This window comes from Aquarana catesbeiana, linkage group LG03, assembly GCF_042186555.1.
Source record: "Aquarana catesbeiana isolate 2022-GZ linkage group LG03, ASM4218655v1, whole genome shotgun sequence".
Taxonomy (NCBI): Eukaryota; Metazoa; Chordata; class Amphibia; order Anura; family Ranidae; genus Aquarana; species Aquarana catesbeiana.
In genome coordinates, this window is record NC_133326.1 from 14,102,612 (window position 1) to 14,120,306 (window position 17,695).

Below are 17,695 nucleotides of genomic sequence, written 5' to 3' on the forward strand. Positions count from 1 at the left end.
TGTGGTTTGAACACCGTTTTCATATGCGGGCGCTACTCACGTATGCGTTTGCTTCTGCACATGAGCTCGGCGGGATGGGGCATGTTTAAAAATTTTTTTTTTATTTATTTTACCTTTTTATTTAAAAAAAAAAAAAAAAATTGTGTCACTTTTATTCCTATTACAAGGAATGTGAACAGCCCTTGTAATAGAAAAAAGCATGACAGGACCTCTTAAATATGAGATCTGGGGTCAAGAAGACCTCAGTTCTCGTATTTACACTAAAATGCAATAAAAAAAAATAATTTTGTCATTTGAAAAAATGTAAAAAAAAAAAAAAAAAAAAAATGTCCCTTTTTAATAGCTATGGGCGGAAGTGACATTTTGACGTCGCTTCCGCCCTCCTCCGGCCATCTTCCCCCTCACTCGTCTCCATGCCCAGGAAGAACAAGGATCTGATCGCCTCCGCCGCTACCGACGGCTCCGGTAAGCGGCGGAGTGCACCGGAGAGCGGCGGGAAGGGGGGTGCTCCCCCTCTCCTGCCGCCGATAAAAGTGATCTCGTGGCGAATCCGTCACAGAGACCACTATTAACGGAAACCGGACCGCCTGCCGAAGAAGAGGATACCGGGGTTATGGCAGCTAGCTGCTGTCATAACAAAGATATCCCTCTTCAAAGTTAGGACGTATATATCGGCGTGCGGCGGTCCGGAAGTGGTTATGATCATCGCTGATCTCCAAGTGCCATAGTGCTTCTGATGTTTATTTGGTTTGTACTACAAAGTGGCTGCTTTCAGTGATGGACCAGCTTTAACCACATTGTTGTTCTGGGAGGACTTTGTATAACGTCCTCCCAGGATCGCGCCCCACAGGCCAGGCTCCGACTCGATCTGTCACCCGCCGTGTCCGATGACCGATCACTGTAGCAGCTCGCTGCCGGTACTGTGTGACCGCTGTGGCCAATCACAGCAGATCATGTGAGAAGTGTACACAATGAGAGGCTTCGATTCGTGCCTTTCATTGTGTACTTTTGTGATGAGCTCTGTGATTGGTCAGTCAGCACATGGTACAGACAGGGCTAATCACAATGGTAAATACTGAGTAGTTTTCATTCAGAAAAAATGGTTGCTTATAACTAAAATTCACAGTTCTAAGCAACCATACTGTGTTCAACTTTTTTTTTCTTTTTTTTTTATCACCTCCCCAGAGTAGTACAGTGTTACTATGTTAATGCTGTATTGCTCTGGTCACTAAAAAAAAAAAAAAAGTACATACTGTCACCAGTCGGCGTCCCTGATTGCTGCCTATCCAGTTATATGATGACTGTGTGATGACAGTATGTAAAAAAGAAAAAAAAATAGTGAAAAAAACTTTCATTTCTTAATTTTCCAAAAAATTGTGACAAAAGATTACAACTTCAAAAAACACTCCACGTTTCTTAATAAATACGTTGGACTGTCTACTTTCCAATAAGGGGTCATTTGGGGGGTATTTGTACTGGCCTGGCTTCTTCGGGCCTCAAGAAATAGTCCTCCAGTACATCAGGTTTATTGTTTTTCAGATACACTATTTTGCCAAAAGTATTGGGACACTCCTCCAAATGATTGGATTCAGGTGTTCCAATCACCTCCATGGCCACAGGTGTATAAAATCATAGCACGAAGGAATGCAGACTGCTTCTGCAAACATTTGTGAAAGAATGGGTCGCTCTCAGTGAATTCAGGTGTGGTACTGTAAGTAGGTCGCCACCTGTGCAATAAGTCCATCCGTGAAATTTCCTTGCCACTAAATAATCCATGGTCAACAGTTAGACCCCTTTCACACTGGGGGCGTTTTTCAGGCACTACAGCGCTAAAAATAGTGCCTGCATAGCGCCTGAAAAAAGCGACTCCAGTGTGAAAGCCCCAGTGCTTTCACAGTGGATCGGTGCGCTGGCAGGGCGTCAGAAAAAGTCCTGCCAGCAGCTTCTTTGAAGTGGTGAAGGAGGGGTGAACTCACCGCTCCTCCCCATTGTGATCAATGGGGCAGCGCTGCTGTATTAGATCTCCGTTCATAGGCCATACAAGACAAATAAGAACTCCATAGTGTAGCCATTTCATAAAGGAAATGGTTTTAATAAAACATAGTACCTTACATTTAAGTTAAGAACAAGCAGTATCGCTAAATTCCCAACTTCCGGTCTCGGCCACGGCCGGAAATGACGTCACCAACTCCTCCTATGCATCACTGGTCAGGTGACTTTTTCAAGGCTCAGCCGCTGCTGTGTCTCAGCCAATCGGGAGGGAGATTCTTGGATGGCTGAGACACTCGTGTACATCGCTGGACAGAGAGGGACCTCAGGTGTTAGAGGGCTTGAAAAAGTCACGTGACCAATGACGCAACACGTAGGAGGAGCCGGTGACGTCACGGCCGAGACTGGAAGTCGGGAATTTAGCGATACTGCTCGATCTTAACTTAGATGTAAGTGTCAGGGTTGGGCTCAGCCCTTCCTTCTCTTAACTGGCCGCTCAGCTGTCCGCTAATTGCCAACTCCTATCTCTCCAAAGCTGCTTACCTGTTGATGATATCTGCTCGTCAGACCTGCCTACTTAAGCCGTCCAGCCCAGAGGATCGCTGCCTTCGCCTTGGTCAACATCACAGAGACTATCTCCTGCATTCCTGTTTAAAGACTTGCTTGGCTGACATCCCTTCTGGCTCCAGATCCTGCTTGCTGTTCCACTACACTGATCCCTGACTCTCTGGCTTGACTGACTATCCGTGATTTAACTGTACTTCTGTCTTGGTCTGATTTCATGGTTTATGGGAAATCGCAATCCTCTCTCCTCTGCTCTCCCTATAGCATAAACCCAAGGATGTGGTATATGGCAAAGTAATTAATATCCACTATGCTGTATTAGATCTCCTCCTCTCATAGGCCATACAAGACAAATAAGAACTCCATAGTGTAGTCATTTCATAAAGGAAATGGTTTTAATAAAACATAGTACCTTTACTGTGAGAAACCATGAAATCAGACCGAGACAGAAGTACAGTTAAATCACGGATAGTAATTAGCTGGCAATTAGCGGAAAGCTGAGCGGCCAGCTCAGAGAAGGAAGGGCTGAGCCCAACCCTGACACTTACATCTAAGTTAAGATCAAGCAGTATCGCTAAATTCCCGACTACTAGTCTCAGCTGTGACAGCACTGGCTCCTTCTACGCGTTGCGTCACTGGTCACGTGACTTTTTCAAGCCCCCCCTAACACCTACCTGAGGTCCCTCTCTGTCCAGCGATGTACACAAGTGCCTCAGCCATCCAAGGTTCTCCCACCCGATTGGCTGAGACACAGCAGCGGCTGGGCCTTGAAAACGTCACCTGACCAGTGATGCGTAGGAGGAGCCGATGACATCACTTCCGGTCGTGGCCGAGACCGGAAGTTGGGAATTTAGTGATACTGCTTGTTCTTAACTTAGATGTAAGGTACTATGTTTTATTAAAACCATTTCCTTTATGAAATGACTACACTATGGAGTTCTTATTTGTTTTGTATGGCCTATGAACGTAGGAGAGGAGGAGATCTAATACAGCATAGTGGATATTGATTACTTTGCCATATACCACATCCTTGGGTTTATGCTATAGGGAGAGCAGAGGAGAGTGGATTGTGATTTCCTATAAAGGATCCAATTTTTGAAAGCCTTGTCAAACCCGTTGCGGATTATGATGCAGGAGAGGAAAGGAGAGTGGAACGTGAATTGCCGATAGGGATCTGTATACTAAAGCGCCACTAAACCTGTTGTGGTCTTTCTTCAAGGTGAGCTGCTAAGGCACAATCCTGGCAGATGCCTGGATGGTGGGAGTATCTATGTTCACAGCTTTCAAGAACTGTTTTTTTTATTGAGCACTTGATGTCTACATCTTTTCACTCTTTGACGCACATGAACTTTATAATTTGGGACTTATTTTTATGTAAAATTCGATGAATTTTTTTTTACCTTTAATAGAGCACTTTATCACCGTTTCATATGTTATCGAATATTAGTTGTATGTTTATGGAATTTATAATAATTATTTATGCATACGTATTTACTGTTTTGTATAACTTCTTGAATTAGAGCACCATTTTTTCATTAATAATAACTGGGAACAACAGCAACTCAGCCACGAAGCGGGAGGCCACATAAGATGACAGAGCCGGGTCAGCGCCTATTGAAGCTCACAGTGCGCAGAAGTCACCAACTCTCTGCAGAGTCAACAGCTAAAAGCCTCCAAACTTTGTGTGGCCATCAGACTAGCACAACAGTGCATAGGGGGCTTCATGGAATGAGTCTTCATGGCCAAACAGCTGCGTCCAAGCCCTACATCACCAAGTGCAATGCAAAGTGCAAGTGCAATGCAATGCATCGGATGCAGTGGCGTAAAGCACGCCGCCACTGTACTCTAGAGCAGTGGAGATGTGTTCCCTGGAGTGACCAATCATGCATCTCTGGCAATCCGATGGACATGTCTGGGTTTGGCGGTTGCCAGGAGAATGGTACTTGTCTGACTGCATTGTGCCAAGTGTAAAGTTTGGTGGAGGGGGGATTATGGTGTGGGGTTGTTTTTCAGGGGTTGGGCTTGGCCCCCTAGTTCCAATGAGGGGAAGGTTTGACCTCATATTATATGGTTTTGGGAAATCTGAAGACAAAAATCTACCAGAAATCTAATAGTGTGTAGGGGGTCTTAAGGCGTTAGCATACCAAGATATTTTGAACAATTTCATGGTCCCACCTTCCTGTTTCAACATGACTGCTCACCAGAGCACAAAGCAAGGTCCATAAAGACATGGATGAGCGAGTTTGTGCAGGCCAGTCAAGTTCCTCCACCCCAGAGTCCTGACCTCAACCCGATAGAACACCTTTGGGATGAATTAGAGCAGAGACTGCAGGCCAGGCCTTCTCATCCAACATCAGTGCCCGATCTCACAAATGCTCTTCTGGAAGAATGGTCAAACATTCCCATAGACACCCTCCTAAACCTTGTGGACGGCCTTCCCAGAAGAGTTGAAGCTGTTATAGGTGCAAAGGGTGGGCCAACTCAATATTGAACCCTACGGACTAAGACTGGGATGCCATTAAAGTGTGTGTGTGTGTGTGTGTGTGTGTATATATATATATATATATATATATATATATATAAAAAAAGCAGGCATCCCAATACTTTTGGCAATATAGTGTGTATATACCATAGTTTGTGGACAATATACCTTTCCGAAAGACTAAATAATATACACTAATTTGGTTTATTTTTACCAAACAAATGTAGCAGAATACATTTTGGCCTAAATTTATGAAGAAAAATAATTTGATATAAAGTTTTGCAAATAAAGAAAATTTTTTTTGCAAAAATAAAAAGCCCAGCGGTCATTAAATACCACTGAAAGAAAGCTTTATTTATGTGAAAAAAATTATTCAAAGCAACATATGGGTACAGTGTTGCATGATTAAGCTTTCACACTTTGAATGACAATTGCAAAAAGAGGTTGTAAACCCGTTTTTAGAACTTGTACCTACAGGTAAGCCTAGAATAAGTCTTAACTATAGGTACTGTAAATATCTCCTAAAAGTGCGCCGCTTAGGAGATATTTACCTTGTATTGCACCGATGATGTAATCGGCGCATGCGCTGTGAAGAAACGGCCATCCGTGCCATTTCTTCCCGAGCAAGTGCCGTGACTGGCGGCTTCGGCACGCATGCGCTAGAGTGACGTCACACAGCCAGAGTCCGCGCCACCGGAAGGAAGAGGGGTGAAGATGGATGCGGCCACCAGCGGGGACAGCACGGGCTTCTTTTGCAGGTAAGTGCCACATAATGGTCTAGTATGCATACTAGCCCATTATGCTTTTGGTTTGCAGGGAACAAAAGAGGAAGTAAAACCCATCAGGGTTTACTTCCTCCTTAAGGTGATTATAAAGTCTAGTTTTTTTTTTTCCCATAAGAAATTACAAACATGTTATACTTACCTGCTCTGTGTAGTGGATTTGCACAGAGCAGCCTGGATCCTCCTCTTCTCGGGTCCCTCCTCTGCTATCCTGGCTCCTCCCTCCTGTTGAGTGCCCCCACAGCAAGCAGCTTGCTATGGGGGCACCCGAGCCAAGTCACTGCTCCCTGTGTCCATTCAGACAAGGGGCCCGGCCCTGCCCCACCACCTCCCTCCTGATTGACTAGCTGACTTTGATTGACAGCAGCGACAGCCAATGGCGACGCCGCTGCTGTGTCTCAGCCAATCAGGAGGGAGAATTTCGGGCCACACACGACCCCTTCATCAGGACTGGTTTTTATCTTCTTTCTTTATCTAGATCAGGGGTCTCCAAACTCTCTAAACAAAGGGCCAGTTTACTGTCCTTCAAACTTTAGGAGGGCTGGACTGTGGCTAACGAGAGAAGAAAATGTCTTGGCGTCAATGCCCCACAATTAGTATTAGAGAACGTAGTAGTGCCCCATTGTTGGCATCAAGTTTTTTGAGTATTTTTCGGACACCATCTTCTGTTAGTACCACATCACTGAATGTGCCTTTGTGGCTAACAATACAGTCTTTATTACTATATCCCTCCTTTTCCTTTGTAGAAACTGAGAAGAAGAATGCATTTAGTACAGTTACCTTTTCCATGGCAGTGGTAACCAACTTCCCCTGATCATCCTTTATGGGGTCAATATGCTCTGACCTCGCTTTCTTACTATTTGAATGTATTTAAAAAATATTTGGGGTATTTGTTTTTACTCTTTTCCGTTATGTATCAATTAGCTGCCCTGATTGCGCTCCTACATTTCTTAATGCATTCCTGTGTTGAAATGCTGACAATGACTCCTCAGCTTTATATTTTTAAAGGCCATTTTTTTTTCTTTTATATGAAAGATTAGCCACCAAGGTTAAATTGTGTAGCCCTCTTATATTTGTTTCCCATTGGATGTACTGTAATACCTTTATTTAATATCTTTTTTTTAAAGCACTCCCATTTTCATAGTCTCTGGAATTTTATCCCATTTAATAAATTGTAGCATGAAGTGCAGTGTAGTGTAGAAAAGTTGGCTCTTTTGAAATTCAGTGTTCTTCTATTACACTTGTGCTTCCTTTTCCTGAGAGTTACAGTGGGGCAAAAAAGTATTTAGTCAGCCACCAATTGTGCAAGTTCTCCCACTTAAAAAGATGAGAGAGGCCTGTAATTGTCATCATAGGTATACCTCAACTATGAGAGACAAAATGTGGAAACAAATCCAGACAATCACATTTGTTTGATTTTTGAAAGAATTTATTTGCAAATTATGGTGGAAAATAAGTATTTGGTCAATATGAAAAGTTCATCTCAATACTTTGTTATATATCCTTTGTTGGCAATGACAGAGGTCAAACGTTTTCTGTAAGTCTTCACAAGGTTGTCACACACTGTTGCTGGTATGTTGGCCCATTCCTCCATGCAGATCTCCTCTAGAGCAGCGATGTTTTGGGGCTGTCGCTGGGCAACACGGACTTTCAACTCCCTCCAAAGGTTTTCTATGGGGTTGAGATCTGGAGACTGGCTAGGCCACTCCAGGACCTTGAAATGCTTCTTACGAAGCCACTCCTTCGTTGCCCGGGCGGTGTGTTTGGGATCATTGTCATGCTGAAAGACCCAGCCACGTTTCATCTTCAATGCCCTTGCTGATGGGAGGAGGTTTGCACTCAAAATCTCAGGATACATGGCCCCATTCATTCTTTCATGTACACGGATCAGTCGTCCTGTTCCCTTTGCAGAGAAACAGCCCCAAAGCATGATGTTGCCACCCCCATGCTTCACAGTAGGTATGGTGTTCTTTGGTTGCAACTCAGCATTCTCTCTCCTCCAAACACGACGAGTTGTGTTTCTACCAAACAGTTGTACTTTGGTTTCATCTGACCATATGACATTCTCCCAATCCTCTTCTGGATCATCCAAATGCTCTCTAGCAAACCTCAGACGGGCCCGGACATGTACTGGCTTAAGCAGGGGGACACGTCTGGCACTGCAGGATCTGAGTCCCTGGCAACGTAGTGTGTTACTGATGGTAGCCTTTGTTACGTTGGTCCCAGCTCTCTGCAGGTCATTCACTAGGTCCCCCCGTGTGGTTCTGGGATTTTTGCTCACCGTTCTTGTGATCATTTTGACCCCACAGGGTGAGATTTTGCGTGGAGCCCCAGATCAAGGGAGATTATCAGTGGTCTTGTATGTCTTCCATTTTCTAATTATTGCTCCCACAGTTGATTTCTTCACACCAAGCTGCTTTCCTATTGCAGATTCAGTCTTCCCAACCCGTTTGCAGGTCTACAATTTTGTTTCTGGTGTCCTTCGACAGCTCTTTGGTCTTCACCATAGTGGAGTTTGGAGTGTGACTGTTTGAGGTTGTGGACAGGTGTCTTTTATACTAACAAGTTCAAAGAGGTGCCATTAATACAGGTAATGAGTGGAGGACAGAGGAGCCTCTTAAAGGAGAAGATACAGGTCTGTGAGAGCCAGAAATCTTGCTTGTTTGTAGGAGACCAAATATTTATTTTCCACCATAATTTGCAAATAAATTCTTTCAAAAACCAGGCAATGTGATTGTCTGGATTTGTTTCCACATTTTGTCTCTCATAGTTGAGGTATACCTATGATGACAATTACAGGCCTCTCTCATCTTTTTAAGTGGGAGAACTTGCACAATTGGTGGCTGACTAAATACTTTTTTGTCCCACTGTATACTAAATGTAATTACCCTGTGATCGGTGTTTCCCAAGTTGTCCCTTATTTCCACATCTGCGATCAAATCAGTGTTATTTGTATTTAGTAGATCAAGCGGAGCATTGATTCTAGTTGGGTCATCGAGCAGTTGACACACAAAGTTGTCCTGCAAGACATTTAAGAAATGACGAGCCTTAGATGGCTGTAGCGTCACATATGGCGACCCATCACATTTGGCTACCCGCTGGACTGCGCATGCGCGACGCCGCCATATGCATTCCAACACTGTGGCGATCTGCGCTTGCGCAGAATTTTGTGGCCACACCCCTGAGTCCAGGTTCAAGCCCCACCATCCAAGTGGACTTAGAGTTAGATTATAATTATGCCGAGCGAAGCGAGGGGCCCTGTGGCAAAGTGCTCTTACAACAGTGTTGGAACGCATATGGCGGCGTCGCGCATGCGCCCTCCAGCGGGTAGCGAAATGTGATGGGTAGCCGAATGTGACGTGACATGGGCAAACAGTTCCACTTCCTTCTGCCCTGTCCATATCTGGATAATTGAAGTCCCCCAATATAATAACATTTCCCTGCCTCCCCACCATCCCTAAATGTGATAGGAGATCCAACTCCTCCTCATCCTTCAAGGTAGGGGATATACAGCATCCGCCCATCTCTTACTTCCAATTTGTTTCTTCGCTTTCGAGCTCCAGGCACAACAATTCCACCTCCTCCCTTACCCCAATGTCATCCCTCACGTTCACTAGAAAATCATTCTTGATATACAGACATACCCCTTCCTGTCCCTCTGATACAAGGAGTACCCCTTGACAGTGGCAAGTCCGTCATGTAAGCCATCAAACCAAGTTTCTGATATTCTAAATCCTCCTCCTGTATCAGCAGCTCCAGTTTTTCCATTTTTATTAGCCAGGCTTCTAGCATTTGTGTACACGCCTCTTATTTTTGTATGGACACATAATATGCTCTGCTTAGTTGTTCTGAGGCTCCAATTGGATTTTGGCAGCCTACGCACCTTGGGTTTAGGTATTCCAGTTACACTACCACTAATGCCCCCCGTAGCACCCTCTGGCATTTGCTCACTGCCAGCCATCACTTCCTCCGATTCACCCCCATGACCTAGTTTAAAAGACCCTCTAACTTTTTGGCTATCTTCTCTCCCCACAGTGCTGCACCCTCCCCACTGATACCAATGATGGGGCACTATTCCTCCCACTGACACCAATGATGGGGCACTATTCTTCTCTCTGACACCAATGACGGGGCACTATTCTTCCAACCGATACCAAAGATGGGGCACTATTCCTCCAAATGATACCAAAGATGGGGCACTATTCTTCCCACTGACACCAATGATGGGACACTATTCTTCCCACTGACACCGAAGATGGGACACTATTCTTCCCACTGACACCGAAGATGGGACACTATTCTTCCCACTGACACCAATGATGGGGCACTATTACTTCCCTTGACACCAACGATGGGGCACTATTCCTCCCCCTGACACCAATGATGGGGCACTATTCCTCCAACCGATACCAAAGATGGGGCACTATTCCTCCAACCGATACAAAAGATGGGGTACTATTCTTCCCACTGACACCAATGATGGGGCACTATTCTTCCCACTAACACCAATAATGGGGCACTATTCCCCCCACTGACACCAATGATGGGGCACTATTCTTCCCACCGACACCAAAGATGGGGCACTATTCCTCCAACCGATACCAATAATGGGACATTATTCTTCCCACTGACGCCAATGATGGGGCACTATTCCTCCCACTGACGCCAATGATGGGGCACTATTCCTCCCACTGACACCAATGATGGGGCACCATTACAATAATAATAATGTAATACCCATGTAAGCATGGTTATTAAGTTAAAAAAAAACTTCAAACCAAGCTGGACCAATTTGAACCCGATGCAGGGTGGTGACATGGATCTTTTTTTTTTTTTTTTTTTTATACAAACAAAAAACTATATCAACTTAATTACTAAATATCAAATAGTGTGTATATATATATATATATATATATATATATATATATATATATATATATATATACATATATATATATATACACACTCACACACACACACACAAAAAAAACAAAACAAGGAAAAAAAGAAACAAAACTTAGACCAAACAAACCTTGCACCTCTCATATTAAAGTGGCGTTCTCATAATTAACGATTAATTATTTGGATGAGTAAATTGTATTTATGCTCCTATTATGTTTTGGCTATTATATAAGAATGCCACTTTAATACGAGAGGACGTGGATCCTTTACAGTATAAAATCCATTTATCTCTTGGATTGTAAGCTCCAACTCGCAGGGCCCTCTGCTTCCTCCTGTGTTGTACCTGTACTGTCATCCCTCATGTTGTACAGTGCGGTGCAAACTGTTGGTCTTATGTAAATCCTGTATAATAATTTATTAATTAAAAAAATCCAGACGACAAGCAGCTTACAGGTTTCTGTCCTCCAGGAGCCTTAATCATTGCTAGTGCTTCTTACCTCTGCCTATACATAATAAATGGATTGTATGCTGTGAAGGATCCATGTCACCGATGGCATCTGATTAAAATCTTCAGCCTGTTGATCGGTTACTGGAGCGCTGTCTTTCCTATCGATCTGGATTATTGGGGGTAGTAGCACATTTTTGAAGCTGGATTAATGTATGTGTGTAATAAAATCCAGGTGACATCAGCCATAGGCATCCATTGTTCGTGCTCCCTCTTCTCCCCTGCAGACCCTGCTGGCTGACTCAGGGGAGCCGGATCTCGTAATCTGACCGCAGCAGCCTGAAAATAGATAATTATTTGTGTTGGTAGGTGTGTGGGGGGGGGTGGGAGGCATTTTTAGAACTGTCGGTTTTTCTTCCCCGCTGGCTGACTCGGGAGCCGGATATACCAGAGCAGCTTGAAAATAGATAAGTATATACAGTGTTAGCATTTGTAAGACACTTGGTGCTCCCTCCCCAGGCTGATTTAGGGAGGCCGGATCATGTAACCCAGACTGGAGCAGCCTGAAAATAGGCAACTATATGTAAGGTTATAGCAGGAGGGAGCATTTTTCAGAACGTTTGTGCTCCCTCCTCTCCCCTGCAGCCTGACTCAGGAGAGCCGGATAATGTGACCCAGACCAGAGAAGCCTAAAAATAGGTAAGCCTCTGGTCCGGTTATGTGATCTGGTTCCCCTGAGTCAGCCAGCAGGGTCGAGAAAGGAGCACTGGGGGGGGGGGGGGGGGAGCATTTTTAGGACTGTCGGTGCTCCCTCCACTCCCCTGCAGCTGACTCAGGGGAGCTGGAACACATGACCAGATCAGAGCAGCTTGAAAATAGGTAAGTGTATACAGTGCTAGCCTGCAGTGGAGCCCCAAGTGTCGTAAAAATGCTAACACTGTATATACTTATCTGATTTAAAGCTGATCCAGTCTGGTCATGCGATGTGATTCTGCTCCAGTCAGCCAGCAGGGGCTGCAAGGGAATTGGGGGAGCATCGACAGTCCTAAAAAATGCTCCCTCCCCTCTGCTAACCCTGTATTATACTTGTCTATTGTCAGCCTGCTCCAGTTGGGGGGGTCACATGATCCGACTCCCCTGAGTCAGACTGCAGGGGAGAGGAGGGAGCACCAAGTGTCTTTAAAAATGCTGACTCATGGGAACCAAATCATGTGACGCGGACCAGAGCAGCCTGAAAATAGGCAAGTATATACACTGTTAGCAGTGTGGAGGGAGCATTTTTAAGACTAGTTAGCTTTACCCAGGAATTCTACTTTAAGAAGATTAATACAGTCGACCCCCAAAATTTGGGGTACCCGCAAATATTGGATGTGGTCAAAAAAATGCCTATAAATGCATCAGGTGGCACCTGTTCTTCAGGCGCTTCAGGAGGAGTCGTATCTTCTGATGGGTCTTCTTCAGTCTAGTTCTCCTGATCGCTGCCTCGTTCTTCATGTAGCGTACGGTACTTTCGTTGATGCCATAATGGCGCTCTACTGCGGCATGACTTTAGTTCCTGGAGCAAAACCAGTAGTTCAACCTTCTCCTGGAGGGTCTTAAACTTCTTCTGGTGCTTAGATTCATTGTCAGAAGTGCAGGGCAGTTGGGCGGCATCTTAGGGCTTTGGGAAGAGCAAAACGAGAAAAACACAAGAACACTCAGCGATGCGGTAGGGGTGGAGGGCGACAGGGTAGAGGACGAGGAAGGAGGGCGACAGGGTAGAGGGCGAGGAAGGAGGGCGACAGGGTAGAGGGCGAGGAAGGAGGACGACAGGGTAGAGGGCGAGGAAGGAGGACGACAGGGTAGAGGGCGAGGAAGGAGGACGACAGGGTAGAGGGCGAGGAAGGAGGACGACAGGGTAGAGGGCGAGGAAGGAGGACGACAGGGTAGAGGGCGAGGAAGGAGGACGACAGGGTAGAGGGCGAGGACGGAGGACGACAGGGTAGAGGACGAGGACGGAGGACGACAGGGTAGAGGACGAGGACGGAGGACGACAGGGTAGAGGACGAGGACGGAGGACGACAGGGTAGAGGACGAGGACGGAGGACGACAGGGTAGAGGACGAGGACGGAGGACGACAGGGTAGAGGACGAGGACGGAGGACGACAGGGTAGAGGACGAGGACGGAGGACGACAGGGTAGAGGACGAGGACGGAGGACGACAGGGTAGAGGACGAGGACGGAGGACGACAGGGTAGAGGACGAGGACGGAGGACGACAGGGTAGAGGACGAGGACGGAGGACGACAGGGTAGAGGACGAGGACGGAGGACGACAGGGTAGAGGACGAGGACGGAGGACGACAGGGTAGAGGACGAGGACGGAGGACGACAGGGTAGAGGACGAGGACGGAGGACGACAGGGTAGAGGACGAGGACGGAGGACGACAGGGTAGAGGACGAGGACGGAGGACGACAGGGTAGAGGACGAGGACGGAGGACGACAGGGTAGAGGACGAGGACGGAGGACGACAGGGTAGAGGACGAGGACGGAGGACGACAGGGTAGAGGACGAGGACGGAGGACGACAGGGTAGAGGACGAGGACGGAGGACGACAGGGTAGAGGACGAGGACGGAGGACGACAGGGTAGAGGACGAGGACGGAGGACGACAGGGTAGAGGACGAGGACGGAGGACGACAGGGTAGAGGACGAGGACGGAGGACGACAGGGTAGAGGACGAGGACGGAGGACGACAGGGTAGAGGACGAGGACGGAGGACGACAGGGTAGAGGACGAGGACGGAGGACGACAGGGTAGAGGACGAGGACGGAGGACGACAGGGTAGAGGACGAGGACGGAGGACGACAGGGTAGAGGACGAGGACGGAGGACGACAGGGTAGAGGACGAGGACGGAGGACGACAGGGTAGAGGACGAGGACGGAGGACGACAGGGTAGAGGACGAGGACGGAGGACGACAGGGTAGAGGACGAGGACGGAGGACGACAGGGTAGAGGACGAGGACGGAGGACGACAGGGTAGAGGACGAGGACGGAGGACGACAGGGTAGAGGACGAGGACGGAGGACGACAGGGTAGAGGACGAGGACGGAGGACGACAGGGTAGAGGACGAGGACGGAGGACGACAGGGTAGAGGACGAGGACGGAGGACGACAGGGTAGCGGAAGAGGACGACGACAGGGTAGCGGAAGAGGACGACGACAGGGTAGCGGAAGAGGACGACGACAGGGTAGCGGAAGAGGACGACGACAGGGTAGCGGAAGAGGACGACGACAAGGTAAAAGGAAGAGGACGAAGAGGACGACAAGGTAGAGGAAGAGGACGACAAGGTAAAGGAAGAGGACGACATGGTAAAGGAAGAGGACGACATAGTAAAGGAAGAGGACGACAAGGTAAAGGAAGAGGACGACAAGGTAAAGGAAGAGGACGACAAGGTAGAGGAAGAGGACGACAAGGTAGAGGAAGAGGACGACAAGGTAGAGGAAGAGGACGACAAGGTAGAGGAAGAGGACGACAAGGTAGAGGAAGAGGACGACAAGGTAGAGGAAGAGGAAGAGGACGACAAGGTAGAGGAAGAGGACGAGGACGACAAGGTAGAGGACGAGGACGACAAGGTAGAGGACGAGGACGACAAGGTAGAGGACGACGAGGACGTAGAGGACGAAAAAAAAGGTAGGGAAAGGAAAGGAGGAGGAGGGAAAGGGGAGAAGGAGGAAGGAAGAACGGCCAGGGGAGAAGTAAGGAAGACCGATGGACCCACCAGCAGCCAGTTTAGGGATGTCTCACCATCCGACGCTCCACAATTCAAGGAGGAGATAGGCAGGACAGAGGTAAGGAGGCGGTCCGTCTCCCGCGGCGGGGGGGTGTGTGTGTGTGTGTTTGTATACCGTCTCGTGTCCTGCGGGGAGTGGATGGTGTTCCGGTGGGGGGGGGGTTTGACCCCCCCCTCCAAATTATCGTGCACCAACCGCCACTGTTCACATGCTTAGAAGGTTTACTATTGCTGGGCAACTCTCTCGCTACGTAGAATGAAACATATCAAGGCCATATTCTTTGTAATATATTTATTATAGTCAAAGATAATACATCTGAAGATTCCGGAGGTACAGGTTAAAGGGGGACCGAAGGCTTCTTACATTAAAAGGAAGCAAGTGCCGGGTTCAGCTTCCCCACCGTCATCTCGGGAGTGTTTTCTTTCAAGAACCAAGGGACTAACAAGGTGACTAATGAGGTGGAGAAACCTAACACAGCGGGGGGGGGGGGGGGGGGGGTTGGAGCGATCACGTCACATCACATTCAAATATAAAATAAATATGAAAAGTCTGGGCAGGTGAAGAGGCACAGGCAGGAGGCAGCAGACTGCCTGTTCAATTCATATCCCCTTCTCTACCGGAGCATCATGCCTTGCACTTAGCCTTTTTTTTTTTAATTCCCGCTCTGCTCAACCGAAATGCTTTGTGTAGCGGCGATCATGTAGACTTCCACTACTATAGATGCCACTGACCACACTGTGTCGGGTTCAGTGCTCCGACAGAGACGAGTTTCTCCATAATCCATCCCCACAAAAGGCAAAACTCTTAAAAAGATGTCAAGCCCCCCCCCCCCACCACCACGGGTTATGGCTTTGGACGCTGGTTCCCCGGCACGGATGATTACCCGCGGGGGGAAAACACGCATGGCTCAGATCTCCAAGACAGCACGAGGGGGTAACAAGCTGCCCGTGTGTGGGAAACCTTCTAAGAGTGCGGGAGAGTCTCCTGTGTCACCAACGTGAGCCAATCGTAACGAGCGCAGAGAAAAAAAAAATAGTTTCTATCTGGATAACTGTTACAAAATAACCTATTTTTGTATCTTTTCTTTCCTAACATTTTCTGGCAAAGACTACAATAAAGTTACATTAAGCAGCCTCCTTTAGAGATTGGTTCCACAGGAGACTGGCCCACCTTGATTGGTAAAAATTACACTTTACATTTCATTGATCTCCTAAAACACAGACTGGGAGGGGGGGGGGGGGGGGGGGTTATCCTGTTATTTTTACTGAAAGCCTCACAGGTAGCACAAAGCATCATGGAGGGGGGAGGAGGGGTAAAAAGCAGGGATCTTACTGCAGGTGAAGCCCACGAGAGACACTGGGAGATATCTTGACCCGTGCCCTGCAGGCCCCTTCCTTGAATGAAGGGGGTTAATGAGAATGAAAAGAAACCGTTTATTTTTGGCACGTTCTGCAGAGATCCCATCCTGCAGGGTGGCAGGAGCAGGATACGTCAGCGGTGGCTCTCTGCCTGGACCAGCTTCTCGTCTTCTCCTCCTCCTCACACCCCTGCGGCGTGCGTCGGGGTGCTGGGCTGTTTCAGGCCCATGGTAGAGCAAAGCCAGCCGGCGAAATCCACTTCCTCCAATTCGGCTGTTTTAATAAAACTGTGAACCTGGATGGAGAAGGGGGAGAGAAACACTATGAGGCTCGGTCAACATACATATATGCATCTTTATCAGCAGGGATGAGCTTTCCCACAAAAGCGGAGTTACCCTTTAAGCAAGGAGTGCTTACGGTTCACCATTTCTATGCTGATAAACAAGGATGAGCCCAGGCAGATTCATCTATCTATCATATATATATAGAGAGAGATTATATATATGATCAAGCTATATATAGAGACATATCTATCTATCTATCTATCTATAGAGAGAGAGAGAGAGAGAGAGAGAGAGAGAGAGAGAGAGAGAGAGAGAGAATATATATACACACATATCTCCCCATCGAGAATATATATTCTCTCTAGAGAAAGCGTGTGTGTGTATATATATATATATATATATATATATATATATATATATATATATATATATATATAATGTGTGTGTATTTTTCGATAGAGATGGATCTATATCTCTCTCTCTAGATCTATCCATCTATCTTTGTGTGCGTGTGTGTCACTGTATAATGATGAAAATACTGATTGGCTCCCCTGCAGATTGTGTAAGTTTTGCCCACCTACAAAGAAATGAAGGGTCAATAATTTTTATCATAAGTGTATTTTAAATGATAGAGACAGAATATCAACCAAAAATCCAGAAAAAACACACGATACAAATGTTATAAATGGAGTTGCAGTTCAGTGAGTAAAATAAGTATTTGATCCCCTACCAACCAACACTACTTCTGGCTCCCACAGACTGGCTCCAGTAGGTGTTCATGTAGTACACAGATTAGTCCTGTCAATGTAAGAAGGTGCTCCTAACGACAACTCGTTATGTGTATAAAAAGACACCTGTCCACAGAATCTCTTTCTTCCATTCAAACTTTACCATCATAGGCAAGACCAAAGAGCTGTCAAAGGACATCAGGGAGAAGATTGTAGACCTGCACAAGGCTGGAATGGGCTACAAGACCATCAGCAAGAAGCTTGGTGAGGAGACAACTGTTGGAGCGATTATTCGCAAATGGAAGTAATACAAAATAACCAACAACCGCCCTCGGTCTGGAGCTCCATGCAAGGTTTCTCCTCATGGGGTGAAGATGATGATGAGAAA

At 46.7% G+C, this 17,695-nt stretch overlaps 1 protein-coding gene across 1 annotated transcript in view; it reads right to left on the bottom strand.

Annotated features, from left to right (window-relative positions):
* Positions 1 to 15,213: 15,213 nt before the first annotated feature.
* Positions 15,214 to 17,695, bottom strand: part of MAP2K1 (mitogen-activated protein kinase kinase 1) — a 62,020-nt gene continuing 59,538 nt past the window's right edge. Inside the window, exon 11 of the mRNA XM_073618304.1 lies at positions 15,214 to 16,590. Coding sequence (XP_073474405.1) covers positions 16,477 to 16,590 — 114 coding nt within the window. The 3' untranslated portion in view covers positions 15,214 to 16,476. The remainder of the gene's footprint in view (positions 16,591 to 17,695) is intronic.